Source organism: Neoarius graeffei, chromosome 10 (genome assembly GCF_027579695.1).
Source record: "Neoarius graeffei isolate fNeoGra1 chromosome 10, fNeoGra1.pri, whole genome shotgun sequence".
NCBI lineage: Eukaryota > Metazoa > Chordata > Actinopteri > Siluriformes > Ariidae > Neoarius > Neoarius graeffei.
Genome location: NC_083578.1, coordinates 16,383,480 through 16,399,747, shown reverse-complemented (window position 1 = coordinate 16,399,747; position 16,268 = coordinate 16,383,480). Strand labels below are relative to the sequence as shown.

General features: G+C 41.1%; 1 protein-coding gene across 2 annotated transcripts in view; it reads left to right on the top strand.

Annotated features, from left to right (window-relative positions):
- The window catches only part of adgra2 (adhesion G protein-coupled receptor A2), a 161,865-nt gene that overhangs the window by 130,499 nt on the left and 15,098 nt on the right, over window positions 1-16,268 (top strand). For both annotated transcript variants that reach the window (XM_060931361.1, XM_060931360.1), the window contains 7 exons: window positions 62-223; window positions 618-815; window positions 966-1,146; window positions 2,661-2,869; window positions 3,411-3,538; window positions 3,644-3,767; window positions 11,525-11,673. In XM_060931361.1, coding sequence (XP_060787344.1) covers window positions 62-223; window positions 618-815; window positions 966-1,146; window positions 2,661-2,869; window positions 3,411-3,538; window positions 3,644-3,767; window positions 11,525-11,673 — 1,151 coding nt within the window. The remainder of the gene's footprint in view (window positions 1-61; window positions 224-617; window positions 816-965; window positions 1,147-2,660; window positions 2,870-3,410; window positions 3,539-3,643; window positions 3,768-11,524; window positions 11,674-16,268) is intronic.

Below are 16,268 nucleotides of genomic sequence, written 5' to 3'. Positions count from 1 at the left end.
TATTATTGCCAAGTCTTACGAACTACAGTTCTTCAGTCTTGACGTACTCTTGGTGTTTCAGATGTCGGAGGTGCTGGTGGAGATGGGCAGTAACCTGATGCAAGTGGATGATCAGATCTTGTCTCAGGCTCAGAAGGAGAAGAGAGCATGCAGCTCGATAGTTTGCTCTCTGGAGACCTTAGCATGGCCACAGCTTCACCCGAATTCCCAGGATCTCTCCATGGTAGGTGATACTCTGGGATTGTGGCATTCTGGCATTCTCCCAGAATGCATTGCTGTGTGGCCTTAGGGCCGATTCACGCAAAACAATCGTAGCATTCATAAACGAGCATGAGGGTTGAGCAGGGGTCATGACTTCACATATCCATCTTCTTGTAGGGCAAGTACTGCCACAATGAGATAATCAGAAGCCAGTCTCATCATACAAAAGAAACAATATCTTGAATGACATTGCATGAAATCGGGGTGTCCCAATTTATGTTTTTAAACATAACGGTTCTTTTTGGTCAACTTCTGGTCTGGTCCTGAATGTACAGTATGTATGAAAGAGAGTGGGCTTGTTTTAGAAAGAAAGAACACATCATCACACAAGCATCTCACCAAGCGTTTCCCTGTAGATATCTCGGAACATCGTGATGGAAGCTCACTTGATACGCCCCGCCCACTTCACTGGCATGACCTGCACCGCCTACGAGAGACGAGACAGCTCCGGTGCCAGTGGATTAGATGCGATAGACTCCACCTACGAGCAGCAGTTACGCTTCCGTTGTACAACAGGAACCCATAACGTCTCACTAACCGCTTTCCCTTTAAAGGTGAAATTGAACAAAAGCGATGATAAAATAAAATATTCAAAATCCTGTAGTGCAATTCTGTCTTAATACCGATTTCTCCTATCTATCTATCTATCTATCTATCTATCTATCTATCTATCTATCTATCTATCTATCTATCTATTTTAATAGAATGCCGTAGCACTTGCTTCGGTCTCTCTGCCTCCATCGCTGTTCCCTCCAAACGCCCCTGCTGATTGTAAACTGCAGTTTGTATTTTTCCGTACCGGAAGATTCTTCCCATTTATTGGAAACTCCAGCAGCGTAGCTCGTAGGAGGAGTGTGAACACGCCGGTCATCTACGTCGGCCTCGGTGAGTTACCTGGCAAAGTGATAAAACAATTTATGGAATAATAACATGAAAGGCTGCGAACCAGTCGTCATTAAATGGTGTTGGTGTGAAAGAGGAAACCTGGGAAAAGAATAATGGATACAGTCTCACCCTGCTAACCAGTTTATACCAGCCGCAACCCTACTTATTCTATCCACATTCACTGGATATGAGCAATCACGCACTCTGATTGGCTACTCTACTACTAGGCTATCAGCTTATATACCGTGAGTAGAGAAAAACAAAATGACGGAGCGTGTTGCTGAACCAACCGAGGACGAAATAAAAACTCGAAAACAAAACCCCAAAAGTTGTCATCAAGTATTTTAAAGAACCAGAAATGGTGCACCTTTAAGTTGGTTTGCCAACCGCCAAAAAAACCCTAAAGAAGAAGAAGAAGAAAACCCCAAAAAATATTTTTAAAAAGCAACAAAATATGGAATAAAAGTATTTCATGGTAAGAACGTATCTTTTTTTTTTTTTCAAGAATTATTATTATTATTGCATTTTTCACAAATTGCTCCGGTCATTTCGCCGGTTTGTTTACATTCTAAGCAGAAATGATTTTGTTGGACGTTTTGTATAAAGTTTTTACTTATCAAATTTGCAAAAAATAAAAATGCTCTGTTTCTCAAAATCCAGTGAATGTGGATTGAATAAAACAGTTATTCCACTCAATCTTGTCGTGCATGGCTTATAGCTCTCAGCTCATGTACGACTTGATTTTGTAGAATAACTGTTAAAGCTAGACGGCCTTTCAATTTCATAAAATCCCTGAAATTTAGTTCCCTCTGAAATTCGGTCATTATGATGTATGTTTATTTCTCTAATATCTCACAAAATATCAGACCATTCTGTGGCTGGGAAGTTATTTAATTTGAAGGGATTCCCGAGCAAATAATGTGCATGAAATCGCTAGCTTCACGCAGTTAAGCAGACAGAGGAAGTCCGTGTGTGTGCGCACGCGCAGGTTTACCTTTGACCGTGCACTGACAGTTCCGTCATTCTGTCGCTAAACGAACAGCTGATCACACCGAGGTGCTCGCTGATTGCTGATATTTATTAGTTTGGTCCTGCGTTTCCTTTCCTTCGCGACGTTGCGTCTTTTCTTCTCGCTTTCCGTTACTGTAGTCGGTCTTCGACGTTTCATTCGCGTCCTGTATTGTTCTCTCCTGTTTCAAATTTGTATCCCACAATGCCTTGCGTGAACGGGGAAAGCCCACCACGTCAGGCATGATGTAGTATCTTGTATTGGGTCATGGTGAAGCAGGAAAAAATTCATTAATTGTTCTCTTTTAAAAAACTAATAAAACTGGAAGTCCGTGATTCAAATTCAGTAGCTTTCAGTCCACTAAACACAAATAATTGCATGTCAGGGAAATTTCTTTTTATGACCTACACTTGAAAAATCTGAAAGGCAGTCTAGCTTTAAATGTCCTCTTTTTTTTTTTTAACCTGAAATGACTCCAAAAATCTCTTCTCTGCCACACTCGTAGATGGATGCACCATGTGGAACCAGTCAGCTCCCATTATTGTGTCACTGCGACACATATCACCTGGTAATGATCCAGTGGCTGCACACTGGAGTCTGCAGGGGCTCAAGCATCATGGGAGTTGGAGTACAGACGGCTGTCAGTTAGCGCACAGTGACGCTAGCATCTCAACGCTACGGTGCGCCGTACTCAGTAACTACGCAGTGCTTCAGGTAATGCTATGCTCCAAGTCAAAGAAGCAGTACCGTTTTTTAACTGTATGGCAGCATCTTTGAAAATAAAACTATACATTTACCCTATCTATGCTGTAATACTGCAAACACAAGAAGGTACTTTGGAGATGGATAGCTTTTCCTGCAGTACGTCTTATCTCTCTAATGAGCTGCTCTGACCTGTCTGCAATAGACTCATTCCTTTAAATAGGGAGGACATATCTCCCATTACTAACAGACATTTAACACTACATACCTCTTATCCTGACACCAGGCAAGGGGTATTATATCTAACCCGGCTTTTGCATGTCTCTGGAAAGCAGCCTGACGTTGATTGAGTGAATCTTTAAACGCGGCAGCTTGCTTCCTGGCACAGAGTCTGACTTTTGTAGCATTTGTCATATCTCTGAATGTTTGAGTTTAATTAGAGCTTACGTTTCACGTACACTTTGGCACAGCGGTGCTTGAGGAATGCGCTCGTAGAGACGTTAGTCCCTTGATGTGAATGCTTTTGTACGTCATGCTTCTCTCCCTATTTCAGGAGGTGCCTGATTTCCCAGGTCTGACTCCTGCTCCTGTGGAAGTACTCCACCCGGTGGTGTACGCCTGCACTGCAGCGCTCCTCCTCTGCCTCTTCACCATCATCTTTACATACATACTGCACCACAGGTACTGAGACATTCAAGCTGAATCATTCAGTTGGCATCAGATTACAATGCATTACTTTTTTTTTTCCATCATCCTGGATATCCTATATGTTCTTTATGTCCTTAGCTCTATTGGAATTACTAGGAAAAGTTGGCACACCCTGCTCAATACCTGTTTTCACATTGCCATGACAACAGCGGTGTTTGCTGGGGGCATCACTCTAACTAGCCACCCAATTGCGTGCCAAACGGTAAGGATCCTAAGTTGCTAGAGCTCATGTAAAATACCAGGGCCATTCTCAGAAAATGTGGCGAGTAACGGTAAAGACATTTTAAAAAATTTTTATGGACACTAATTCTAATTACAATCCCTGTAAATATATTTAATAGACAAAAAAAGCACATTTCATGAATTCACAAAGCAAGAGATATCATTATGATGAAAAAATAATGCCCAGTTGTCTTTACCATTACCTATAATGCTTTTACCCTTACCCTATAGAGTAACGGTAAAGCCATTTCATGGGTCACTGAGTGCAGAAAAAAAGAAACAAATTATGCATTTATTATCCCATCCTAACTTGCTACTTGACTAACTAAACTTTTTCAACATGCAGCATCATTATCTGTATCATTTAGGGGTAATGGCAAAGACAATTAATTCCCCTGACATCTCGAAATTTCATATTTACCTGATCAGTATCCTGGATTCCAACATCCAACAATGCACCAGTGATTTTTTTCAAAATGGCTGCTCAACATCCTGGTCCTTCCTCATGTAGCTTTACTGCCCTCTATTGCCAAAGCCCTGATTTACAGCATGATTTTACCAGTTGGGTAACGGTAAAGACATCAAGAAAACACCTGTTCTTGCGCATATATTTTAGACTATATATCAAAAACCGTCGAAGCAAATATCATGATGTTTTCCACAATAAAAAGTGAAGGTATAGAGGTAATATTTCAGAAAGAAAAGTGAAAAATTAAAAACAAAATGAATTATTTTCATTCAAATTTCACTAATTCCTATTTAGACACATGGCAGGGATGATATTTTGGTATATCAAGTCAAGTTTATTTGTATAGCGCTTTTAACAATAAACATTGTCGCAAAGCAGCTTTACAGAATTTGAACGACTTAAAACATGAGCTAATTTTGTCCCTAATCTATCCCCAATGAGCAAGCCTGTGGCGATGGTGGCAAGGAAAAACTCCCTCAGACGACATGAGGAAGAAACCTCGAGAGGAACCAGACTCAAAAGGGAACCCATCCTTTGGGGATTTGGGCAACAACAGACAACATGACTATAACATTAACAGTTTTAACATGAAGTCAGTTTCGTTGATGTTATAAACTCTTCACTGATGCACTGTAAAAAAAAAAATTAGTCAAGCCAACTTAAAAATGTAATGCAACCTGCTGCCAAAGGATTTTGAGTAAACTCAACTCTGGGCCAAATAGTTGTGCTGACTTGCTCTTTTAAATCGACACAGATGAGTATTTTATGTTGATCTTACTTTATTTAGCAAGTTCAAATCAAATCAAATCAAGTTTATTTGTATAGCGCTTTTAACAATAAACATTGTCGCAAAGCAGCTTTACAGAATTTGAACGACTTAAAACATGAGCTAATTTTATCCCTAATCTATCCCCAATGAGCAAGGCTGTGACGACGGTGGCAAGGAAAAACTCCCTCAGACGACATGAGGAAGAAACCTCGAGAGGAACCAGACTCAAAAGGGAACCCATCCTCATTTGGGCAACAACAGACAGCCTGACTATAATATTAACAGTTTTAACAGGTATAACCCTCAACTGTCCTCATAGGGCCGTCCTTCACAGGAGCGGTGCGATAAAACTCCGACCAGACACAGGGCACCAGGATGGATCAAGCAGGTCCGAGGGGCAGAAGACATGTAACTCAGAGGGACAGATTGGGGGGGGGGAGAGAGAGAAAGAAAACACAGGTTGTTAGGTATGCCCTAAAAATGACAAGTATTAAATCTGTGTGGTAGACTCGCAGAGACGAGAGTCTTTACATCAGGCATAACACAAAACAATGGCATGTTAATATGGTAAAAAATATCATGACCTGCTCTGGCTGGATGCTTGATTGGGTGATGGGAGCACACGCCTCAGCAATGATGAGATGCAGATGGGACCCTTAGGGCTGGCCAAGACAATTCAGTTACAAGTTCAGTGCATTCAAATTGTGATGTTGAAATAAATTGAAATAATCATTCCAATTAACTTGGAAAAGCAAGTTGGCACAAAAAGCATTAAGTTATCCTAAATTATTATTTTTTGGGGCTTTTTCCACCTTTATTGGATAGGACAGTGTAGAGACAGGAAATGAGCAGGAGAGAGATGGGAAGGGATCAGGAAATGACCTCAGGTCGGAACCGAACCCGGGTCCCCGGATTTATGGTATGGCGCCTTATCCACCTGAGCCATGATGCCCCGCAATGTTCTTTTAAGTTCACATAGAAGAGTATTTGATGTTGAGTTGACTTGACTTGCCTTTAGAAGTTCAGTCCAACAAATTGTTTAGTTGAAATAAATTGAAATAATAATGGCAATTAACTTAGAAGAGCAAGTTGGCACATCATAGTTCTAAGTTGAGTTTACTCAAAATCCTTTGGCAGCAGGTTGCATTACATTTTTAAGTTGGCTTGACTATTTTTTTTTACAATGATTTAGTGTGCATTACATTTTTTAGTTAATACAAACCTCTCAACACTTAAGTTCTACTTCACTTTGCCTATTATTACACAAACAGAAACAAATACCGACATACAAGGAGGGAATTCCCTGGCCTCTGTTGAGGAAAGGTTAGTCTATACTGCTATACAACGTCTCGTGTCAGTTTCCACGGACTTCTCACTCCACCCGACCGTTGAAACTTTCGAACTTGTGAGGTGCGCATGCGCAGTGGCATCGGTTAAGGGGCATCAATCAGCACTTGAATATATAAGTTCACTTAACTTAATTTTCCAATTCCTATGAACTTGTGGCAAAGGAAAGGCGTCTCAATTATTTTTTTTTAGTTACTTGAACAATTAGAAGGGAAATTTGTTCATTCAACTTAGAATCCTTTTTTCACGCAACAATTTTGCAAGTTACATTTTTTACAGTGTGGAAACTTGAGTGCAAAACTGTTCATGACAACTGCAGTCCTAGCAAGTCAACTGTAGTCCTCAGCCATAAAAGCATTACTGTAAGTGTCCAGAGCGTCCTCCAAGTGTGACTTTCAACTGTCCACATGGGGCCGTCCTCCACAGGAGCGATGCGATGAGACTCCAACCAGACACAGGGCACCAGGATGGATCAGGCAGGTCCGAGGAGCAGAAGAGGTCAGCATCTCGATCCCAGGACCAACATGTAACTCAAAGGGACAAATTTGGGGGGGGGAAACACAGGTTGTTAGGTATGCCCACTGTCACCTGAATAAGTCGGAACAGTATACATATTGCACTGCGTGACAGCATAACTAAAAGGGGAGAGCCAGAAGGTAACACAGGCATGAGAGAGCCCCGGGACATAAAGCAGCCAGCCACTACACCGCCAACAAACTCGAGTTAGCAAGCGAGTGGGGGACTGACAGCATCCATACATCCCAGTTTACCAAAACGCACTGTCTGACGACCCTCCAGATCTACTCCTTTACCTCATAAACACCATTAACAAAAGGCTTGACTAAACAGATATGTTTTCAGCCTAGACCTAAACGCTGAGACTGTGTCTGATTCCCGAACACTACTTGGAAGGCTGTTCCATAACTGTGGGGCTTTGTAAGAAAAGGCTCTGCCCCCTGATGTAGCCTTCACTATACAAGGTACCAGCAGATAGCCTGCACCTTTTGATCTAAGTAGGTGTGGCCGGTCATAGAGGACCAGAAGTTCACTCAGGTACTGTGGCGCAAGACCATTCAGTACTTTAAAGGTCAATAGTAGTATTTTATAATCAATACAAAATTTGATTGGGAGCCAGTGCAGTGTGGATAAGACAGGGGTGATGTGGTCATATTTTCTAGTTCTAGTAAGGACTCTTGCTGCTGCATTTTGAACTAACTGAAGCTTTCCAGACAGTAAGGCATTATAATAATCCAACCTGGAGGTAACGTAAGCATGAACTAGTTTTTCTGTCGTGTAGTGACATTTAAATTTCTTATCTTTAGCAATATTTCTGAGATGAAAGAAAGCTATCCGGGTAATGTTATCAATGTGAGTTTCGAATGAAAGACTGGGGTCAATAATCACCCCGAGGTCTTTTACTGCTGCACGTGAAGAAACAGAAAGGCCATCCAGAGTTACTGTGTAATCAGAAAACTTACTTCTAGCTGCATGTGGTCCTAGTACAAGTACTTCAGTCTTGTCAGAGTTAAGCAGAAGGAACTTAATGAGCATCCAGTGTCTAATGTCCTTCACACATTCCTCAATTCTGTTAAGCTGGTGTCTCTCATCAGGTTTTGCAGAAACATACAACTGTGTATCATCAGCATAACAGTGGAAACTAATACAATGTTTACGAATAATATCACCCAGAGGTAACATATATAAAGAAAAAAGCAGTGGACCCAAGACAGAACCTTGTGGAACACCAAACTTTACCTCAGTATGTCTAGAAAAATCACCATTTACATCAACATACTGATAGTGATCAGTTAAATAAGACCTGAACCAGGAGAGGGCCGTTCCCTTAACTCCCACAACATTTTCTAGTCTATCCAGAAGAATGGAATGATCAATGGTATCAAATGCTGCACTAAGATCAAGCAACACAAGCAGCGAGACACAGCCCTGATCAGATGCCAACAGTAGGTCGTTTACTACTTTAACCAGAGCTGTCTCTGTGCTATGATGAGGTCTAAATCCTGACTGATACATTTCATGGATGTTATTCCTATGTAAATATAAGCATCACTGCTATGCCACAGCTTTTTCAAGGATCTTGGAGATAAAGGGGAGGTTTGATATTGGCCGATAATTGGACACCTGACAGGGATTAAGGTCAGTTTTTTTAATCAGGGGGTTGATAACTACTAGTTTAAAGGATTTGGGTGCATAGCCAATCCTAAGAGAAGAATTTATTATTTTTAGAAGCAGTTCAGTTACTTCAGGTATTATCTGTTTGAATAGACGTGTAGGTAAGGGATCTAGTACACAAGTTGAGGCTTTTGCTGCAGAGATTAATGAAAGTAATTAAATTTCTCTGAGGGGAGTAAAACATTCTAATCGCTGATCTGATAGTTATATTGTTAACTGCAGGGTCACTTACATTGACCTTATATTAGTAGTTTGAATTTTTTGTCGGATATTCTCAATTTTGTCCTTAAAAAATTCATGAAGTCGTTGCTACTACATACTGCAGGTGTGCATGTGTCTATAGTGGACTTATTCCTGGTTAATTTTGATACAGTATTAACAAAAATAATCCTAGATTCCTATTTATCTTTGATTAGGGAGGAGAGATATGTTGATCTAGCAGCACTAAGAGCTTTTCTATACTTCAGGAAGCTCTCCTTCCAAGCTAATTTGAACGCTACCAATTTTGTTAGACGCCATTTATGTTCCAATTTTCGAGTGGTCTGTTTTAAAGTGCAAGTGTCATCATTATACCAGGGTGCTAATTTTTTTGTCTCTGACCATTTTCCTTTTAAGAGGAGCTACATTATCTAAAGTATGGCAGAACGTTGACTCTAAGCATTCAGTTGCCTGATCAAGTTCTACAGGGGCTGACAGTGACCCAATCAAAGTTGATGACACTGGGAGATCATTTATAAAGCTCTGTGCAGTAGTTGACGTGAAAGTACGTTTAATACAGTAGCATGGTGAGGTGCATATATTATTGCTCAGACATATTTTGAATGAGATGAGATAATGATCTGAAATAACTTCAGACTGTGGAAGTATGACTATATTTTCTACGTTTAACCCGAATGTTAGTATTAGATCGAGGGTGTGACCACCATTATGGGTCGGTCCTATGACATTCTGATTAATCCCTACTGAATCTAAAATGGACACAGACGCTGTTTTCAAAGGGTCTTCTGGGTTATAGAAGTGAATATTAAAATCTCTGACAGCTAAAGCTTTGTCTAAGGAAATAACCAGATCTGAGATAAAATCTGCAAATTCAGAAAGAAACTCAGAATATGGCCCCGGGGGCCTGTAAATAATAAGTAACGTCATTAACTGGGTAGGCCTATTTTTTGAGGCTACATACATTCTATGAATATGAAGAACTTCAAATGTATTCAATTTATAACCAGGTTTTTTGTGTTACACCTAGATAATCATTATAAATAACCGCAACGCCGCCTCCTCTGCCAGTTAGACAAGGCTGGTGTATATAACTGTATCCAGGAGGACTCGCTTCACTTAATGCTATATATTAATTTGGCTTAATCAATGTTTCAGTTAAACAAAATACATTAAACTCCTGATCAGTAATAAGTTCATTAACCATTAGCGCTTTAGATGTAAGAGATCTCATATTTAATAGTCCCACCTTTAGATCAAAGGTGCTGGCAGCAGCTGTACAGTCAGTATGATCTAATTTTATATTGATTAGGTTACTGGAACAAACTCTCTGAATATTTCTACTTTTTTGCTGAGCTCGGGGAACAGACACAGTCTCGATGTAGTGGACCCTGAGTGATGACTCTGTGCAGCTAGCAGACAGTCAGTTTAGCCTGTTCGTCTGCTCCCTGGCCTTGGCTCTGGATTGTCAGAAATTAACTAGGCCTGTTCTGAGACTATGACCTATGCTGCAGGAAATGAGAGCAGCACCTTCCCAAGTGGGATGGATACCAACCCACCCTAACAGGCCAGCAGTGCCCTCAAAATTAGCCCAATTATCTATAAAGCCCACACTGTTTTCAGAGCACCACCTGGACAACCAGCAGTTCAGCGACCATAACCTGCTGTAAACTTCATCGCCATGCCGCATTGGGATGGGGCCAGAGCATACTACAGCACTGGACATCGCCTTCGCTAATTTAAACACCTCTACAAAGTTACTCTTAGTAACCTCAGACTGACAAAGGCATATGTCATTGGCTCCTGCATGGATAACTATCTTTGAGAACCTGTGCTTGCCTAAGAACCTAAGATTACCTGCTATGTCCGGCACCCTGGCTCCTGGTATACACCTGACTAAAGCTGCTGGTGCCCCTAAAGGCTGAACTAATTTCACATGCCGCATGATAGAGTCCCCTATAACCAGAGCTCTTTCAGGTTTCTCAGTGGGTGCATCACTAAGGAGAGCAAACCTGTTCGACATGCGACGCGGAGAGGAGTGGTGCTCCCGTGGGCGAGCCTCAGCAGTAGCTTTGGCTCTACACTTATGCCGCCGAGCTGTCACCCATTTGCCCCACTGTAAGGGCTCTAATGCCGGAGTTGGGGGATTACTAAGTCCACCTAGGTCATCCAGACTTCCCCCTACAGAAACTACTGTACACTGTTCTCATTCTCACTGGCCTTCTCTAAAGCCTGGATACGCACTTCTAACACTATAATCTTCTCCATCAGAGGGCTAACTAATCTGCACTTATCACAAGTAAAGCTATCACTAGCGACAGAGGAAGAATGACTAAACATCCTGCACTCAGCACACTGAACAGGCTGAAGGTATGCCATGATGAAAGGATTCACTTACCTTAATCGAAGATCTGTTGATATTAAAGCAGATCCGATGTGGGTGGTCTCCACTTATATATTTAGGCTAAATAAATTTTTTTGCAAATGCAGACAAGTTGTCTCAATATTTTTTTTTTTTACTGCTCTGTTAAATTCTTTCTTAAAATAAATGTGTAATAGAGGACCAGGATTAATGCCTTTAGAGAAGAAAAAAAAAACCCCAAACTTCATGCTTAAAACTAAATTTGTCACATTTTCTGAAAATGGCCCACCAGCATAAGGTTTAATAATTAATAACTACAAGCCAGCATGTGTTATTTAGGAAGTTGTTTTTTGTTGTGTGTGCGTGTGTGTGTGTGTGTGTAAGGTGGGCATTGTTCTCCACTATTCGTCATTGTCCACTCTGTTGTGGATTGGCATCAGCGCACGGGTGCTCTATAAGGAGGCCTTGTGGCGGTCTCCACAGCAACCAGAGGGCGAGGCTACAGTGGTGCCCACTCAGCGGCCCATGCTCAGGTCAGTGATGTCATCTGGGTGATACGAAAATATATTTTTGTCTCACGTTAACCCCTTGTGTTGTTCCCAGTTACATCATTCTAATGCTGTTAGAATATATATTCTGTACTTCACTCGTTCTTCATTCGACAGGAATTGATGTTTTGTACATTGCTCTTATCTTACACTTGGAAGTTGTGAACACATATGTACACTTATACTGTCTACATATACTGTTGATGTACTGGCAACAAAATGTAACCACTGCTTTGCCTTTCCATATTGCGGGTTCGTGTTTTCAAGCACTTAAATAAAAGTGTTATTGTTTGAGACTCAAAAACCGGACATATGGAATTGGACAGGAGCAATCTGAGGATATAAAGAACTATTTAAAAACAAGCATGCAAGTGCAAGACCACCCTGATGCCAAACCTGACTAGTCAAAGAGCACTATTGTCCTTAGAAGAACCAAGAGCCATCTGTTAGTGTGAAACGAGCAAGATGGGAGAAAGTGACCAGGAAAAAAGTACAGCAAATGGATTCGATAAAAGTGGCAAGAAAAGCCATAAATCTAATAAGAGATAAAGCTAAGTGTCAGTCACACATGTTGACATGCACGCACTCACACATAGGTTCCTGTTCTCCTCTAGGCAGGGTTCTCACACTGTACTACCGACCCCTCAAATGTGTGCCGCTGACCTCTGTGCTACCCACACACAGGGCCTGCTCTCTGGGATAAATCATTCTCCTGTTCCTCATCCAGAACACTTCTTCTTCAGCCTCTCTTGGGAAACGAAAGAGCAGACTATTTAAAGGAGAACTGAAGGCAAATTTTTTATTATCAAAATTCTGTTTATCTCATTTTATTAAATATAGGAATGCATTTTTGATAGCTATTTTGTCACTGCTAGAGCAAGTTATGAGTGTTGGAAATATGCTCTGTAATATATCAGTCCATATGCCAAAGCAACGGCCATAAACGAGATTCGTTGAGGCCTGTGCGAGACATCGTAGGACGGAAGTAAAACATACAGTGGAAATCAAAATGACCAACAGCTGCCAATGTTGTCCAAAGACGCGCGCGCCCTCTTTCGAATGCTGACGTAATCAAGCCGGAAGTTTTGCTTGTTTTGATAACAATCGGGAAAGTTTGAAAAAAGTAGGCAGTAATCGTCATTTAAACTCGTTTTTGTGCAATATTTCGTTTGGAAAACAGTTTTCAAAATGGCGGCACTGACACCTGGCTGACACTTCACGTTTCGAAGTCTTGCACAAGTCTCGTGAAGATCGCGCGGATAAGCGACGCCTGCCGTGGACCAAACGAACTAAATTCAACATGGCTAAAAACCGAATAGGCCGATAAGTATAATATTTAATTGCAATTAGTTGCCAATATAAGATTACTAAAACCGAAAACGTAATTGAATAACATGTTAATTAAGAAATAAGCCAAGTTTAAAAATGACTTCAGTTCTCCTTTAACAGTTATTCCATGAAATCGAGTCGTACCGTATCTGAGCTGCCGAGTCAGCTATAAGCCATGTACAATGAGATTGAGTGGAATAACTGCTTTATTCTATCCACATTCACTGGATTTTGAGAAACAGAGCATTTTTATTTTTTGCAAATTCAATAAATAAAAACTTTATACAAAACATCCGACAAAATAATTTCCGCTTAGAATGTAAACAAACCGGTGAAATGACAGGAGCAATTTGTGAAAAATGCGATAATAATAATTGTTAAAAAAAAAGATAGGCTCTTACCATCAAATACCTTCATTCCATATTTTGTTGCTTTTTTTATTTTTGGGTTTTTTTTGTTTCTAGTAGAGTTTTTATTTCATCCTTGGTTGGTTCATCAACATGCTCCGCCATTTTGTTTTTCTCTACTCACAGTATATGAGCTGATAGCCTAGTACTAGAGTAGCCAATCAGAGCACATGATTGCTCATATCCAGTGAATGTGCAGCGAATGAAACATGATAGTCATGAATAAAGAATAAATGGTATAGTGATTATTATCATTAGAAGGAATTTAAACAAAAATCAGACTGGTGAATGTTTTTACCGCACTTCTTAAAGACCAATTGATGGCTGCATAAACTAACTTTAGTGTTGGGTTTTTTTTGTAGAAAGTCCCGTCTTGCTGTCGTGCCGAGGTATAGAATAACTTTAGACGTTTATTTCATTCTTCCTTGGACATTTCAGTGAGGTAATTTTCAAACTCCTTTGAGCTTTTGAACCAGTCGAAAAAAAATTCAACAAATTTTAATGCTTAAAGTTGAAGAATATAAACAAACCGGTGAAATGACAGTAGCAAGTTGTGAAAAATGCGATAATAATAATTCTTGAAAAATAAAAAAAAGATATACTACCGTTCCGCCATTTTGTTTTTCTCTACTCATTGTATATGAGCTGATAGCCTAGTAGTAGAGTAGCCAGTCAGAGCACGCAATTGCTCATATCCAGTGAATGTGGATAGAATAATTAATATTATACCACCAGCACAGCATTTATAAATCCAATCAAATAGAGCAAAGATTGTTGAAAACGGCTTAAAGAACATGAGTTTTCAATTATCCATAAAAGGTCTAGTCGTGTTGAAAGGAACTGAGTTTTTGGTTAGAATCTTGAAGATGCTTCTGTCTCTGGCGGGAAACTTCGGAAGAGCAGTGAGCTGGCTGTGCGGATACAGCGGACCCGGTGCAGGTAGATCTCCCGGCAAACAGCTTTATTGTGCCAATAAAAACTGGCCACATGGGTCCGAAGAAGAATAAGATGGCAGAGGAAGTCGACGATATTAAAAAATCGCTAGACTTCATAACGGAGTAAGTGTCTGCTGTTCGGCTGCAGCAAAAGAGTATATTGAATCTGGTGGAAGAAGTGAAGGCTCTGCGGCTGCTGAATGCCGAAAAAGAAAAGCGCATCGACTACCTGGAAAGCAGAGTGGCGGACCTGGAGCAGTATACGTGGGTCAATGACGTGATCATCATCGGTCTTAAAATAAAGCCCCGGTCATATGCTCGAGCAGTGACCAAGAGCGACGGGGGAGAGCCCGATGAGCTGGATGCTGACTCCGCAGAGCAACAGGTGGCTGACTTCCTACAGCCCAAAGGAATCAAGTTGGACTGTAATTACATCGAGGCATGCCACCCTCTGCACAGGAGGAACGCCAGCGACAGACCAGCCGTAATACTGCGATTTACAAACAGAAAACACAAGAGCGCACTTCTGAAACAAGGAAGAAAGCTAAAGGGAACAGATGTCTTCATAAACGAGCACCTAGCCAAACACAATGCTGATATAGCCAGAGTGCGTCAGCTCAAGAAACAGAGGAAAATACAAAACACCTGGACTTCAAACTGTAAAATATTCATAAAACTAAACGGGACCCCTGAGGAAGCCAAGGTAATCTGGATCAGGAATATTGCTGAACTGGACAAACTCCAATGACTGTCATGAACTGGACTGCAGCTACTGGAACAATGATCGTCATGATCCGGACTGGTCTGGGTGAACTGTACTGGACTCTGGGTAACAACAGAACACAACCATGACAAACAACGACAGAACTCACTCTATATCTGGGGAATATAGGCACATAACACAGAGGATAAGTAAATATCAGCAACTGCATCTGGAAGGATTTGAACACTCTGATTACAATATGGGGGCGGCATGGTGGTGTAGTGGTTAGCGCTGTCGCCTCACAGCAAGAAGGTCCTGGGTTCGAGCCCCGGGGCTGGTGAGGGCCTTTCTGTGTGGAGTTTGCATGTTCTCCCCGTGTCCGCGTGGGTTTCCTCCGGGTGCTCCGGTTTCCCCCACAGTCCAAAGACATGCAGGTTAGGTTAACTGGTGACTCTAAATTGACCGTAGGTGTGAATGTGAGAGTGTGAATGGTTGTCTGTGTCTATGTGTCAGCCCTGTGATGACCTAGCGACTTGTCCAGGGTGTACCCCGCCTTTCGCCCGTAGTCAGCTGGGATAGGCTCCAGCTTGCCTGCGACCCTGTAGAAGGATAAAGCGACTAGAGATAATGAGATGAGATGAGATTACAATATGATGGATTTGGAACAGGATATAGATCCGGACAGTAATTTTTTATCCGCCATAAAAAACAATTGCTGCTACTACACAGATGATCAATACAACCGGAACATTAATCCTGAGGGCAAATTATCAATCATTCATTTCAACAGTAGAAGCTTATATGCAAATTTCAATAACATCAAGAATTATTTACATGCATTTTATAAGCCATTCAATATAATAGCAATATCTGAAACATGGTTTGACACCGAAAAAGGTATAGACTTTGAATTAGATGGCTATGAACTCAGGTATATAAACAGACAAAATAAGGGTGGTGGAGGAGTTGCTATGTATATTGATAAATCTTTAGACTTCAGCGTTTTGAATGGAATGACAGTTGGGATTGATAATCGACTTGAATGCTTAACAATTGAAATATGCATGGAGAAGAATAAAAAAGTTATTGTGAGCACGCCCGGATCACCGCACAGGCTTCATATGGCTCCAGCCTAGGGGCCCCCACGCCCCCCGCCTCGCAGGGGGGCCCCCAATTGGTCAAAAGAAAAAAAAAAACTTCATATTC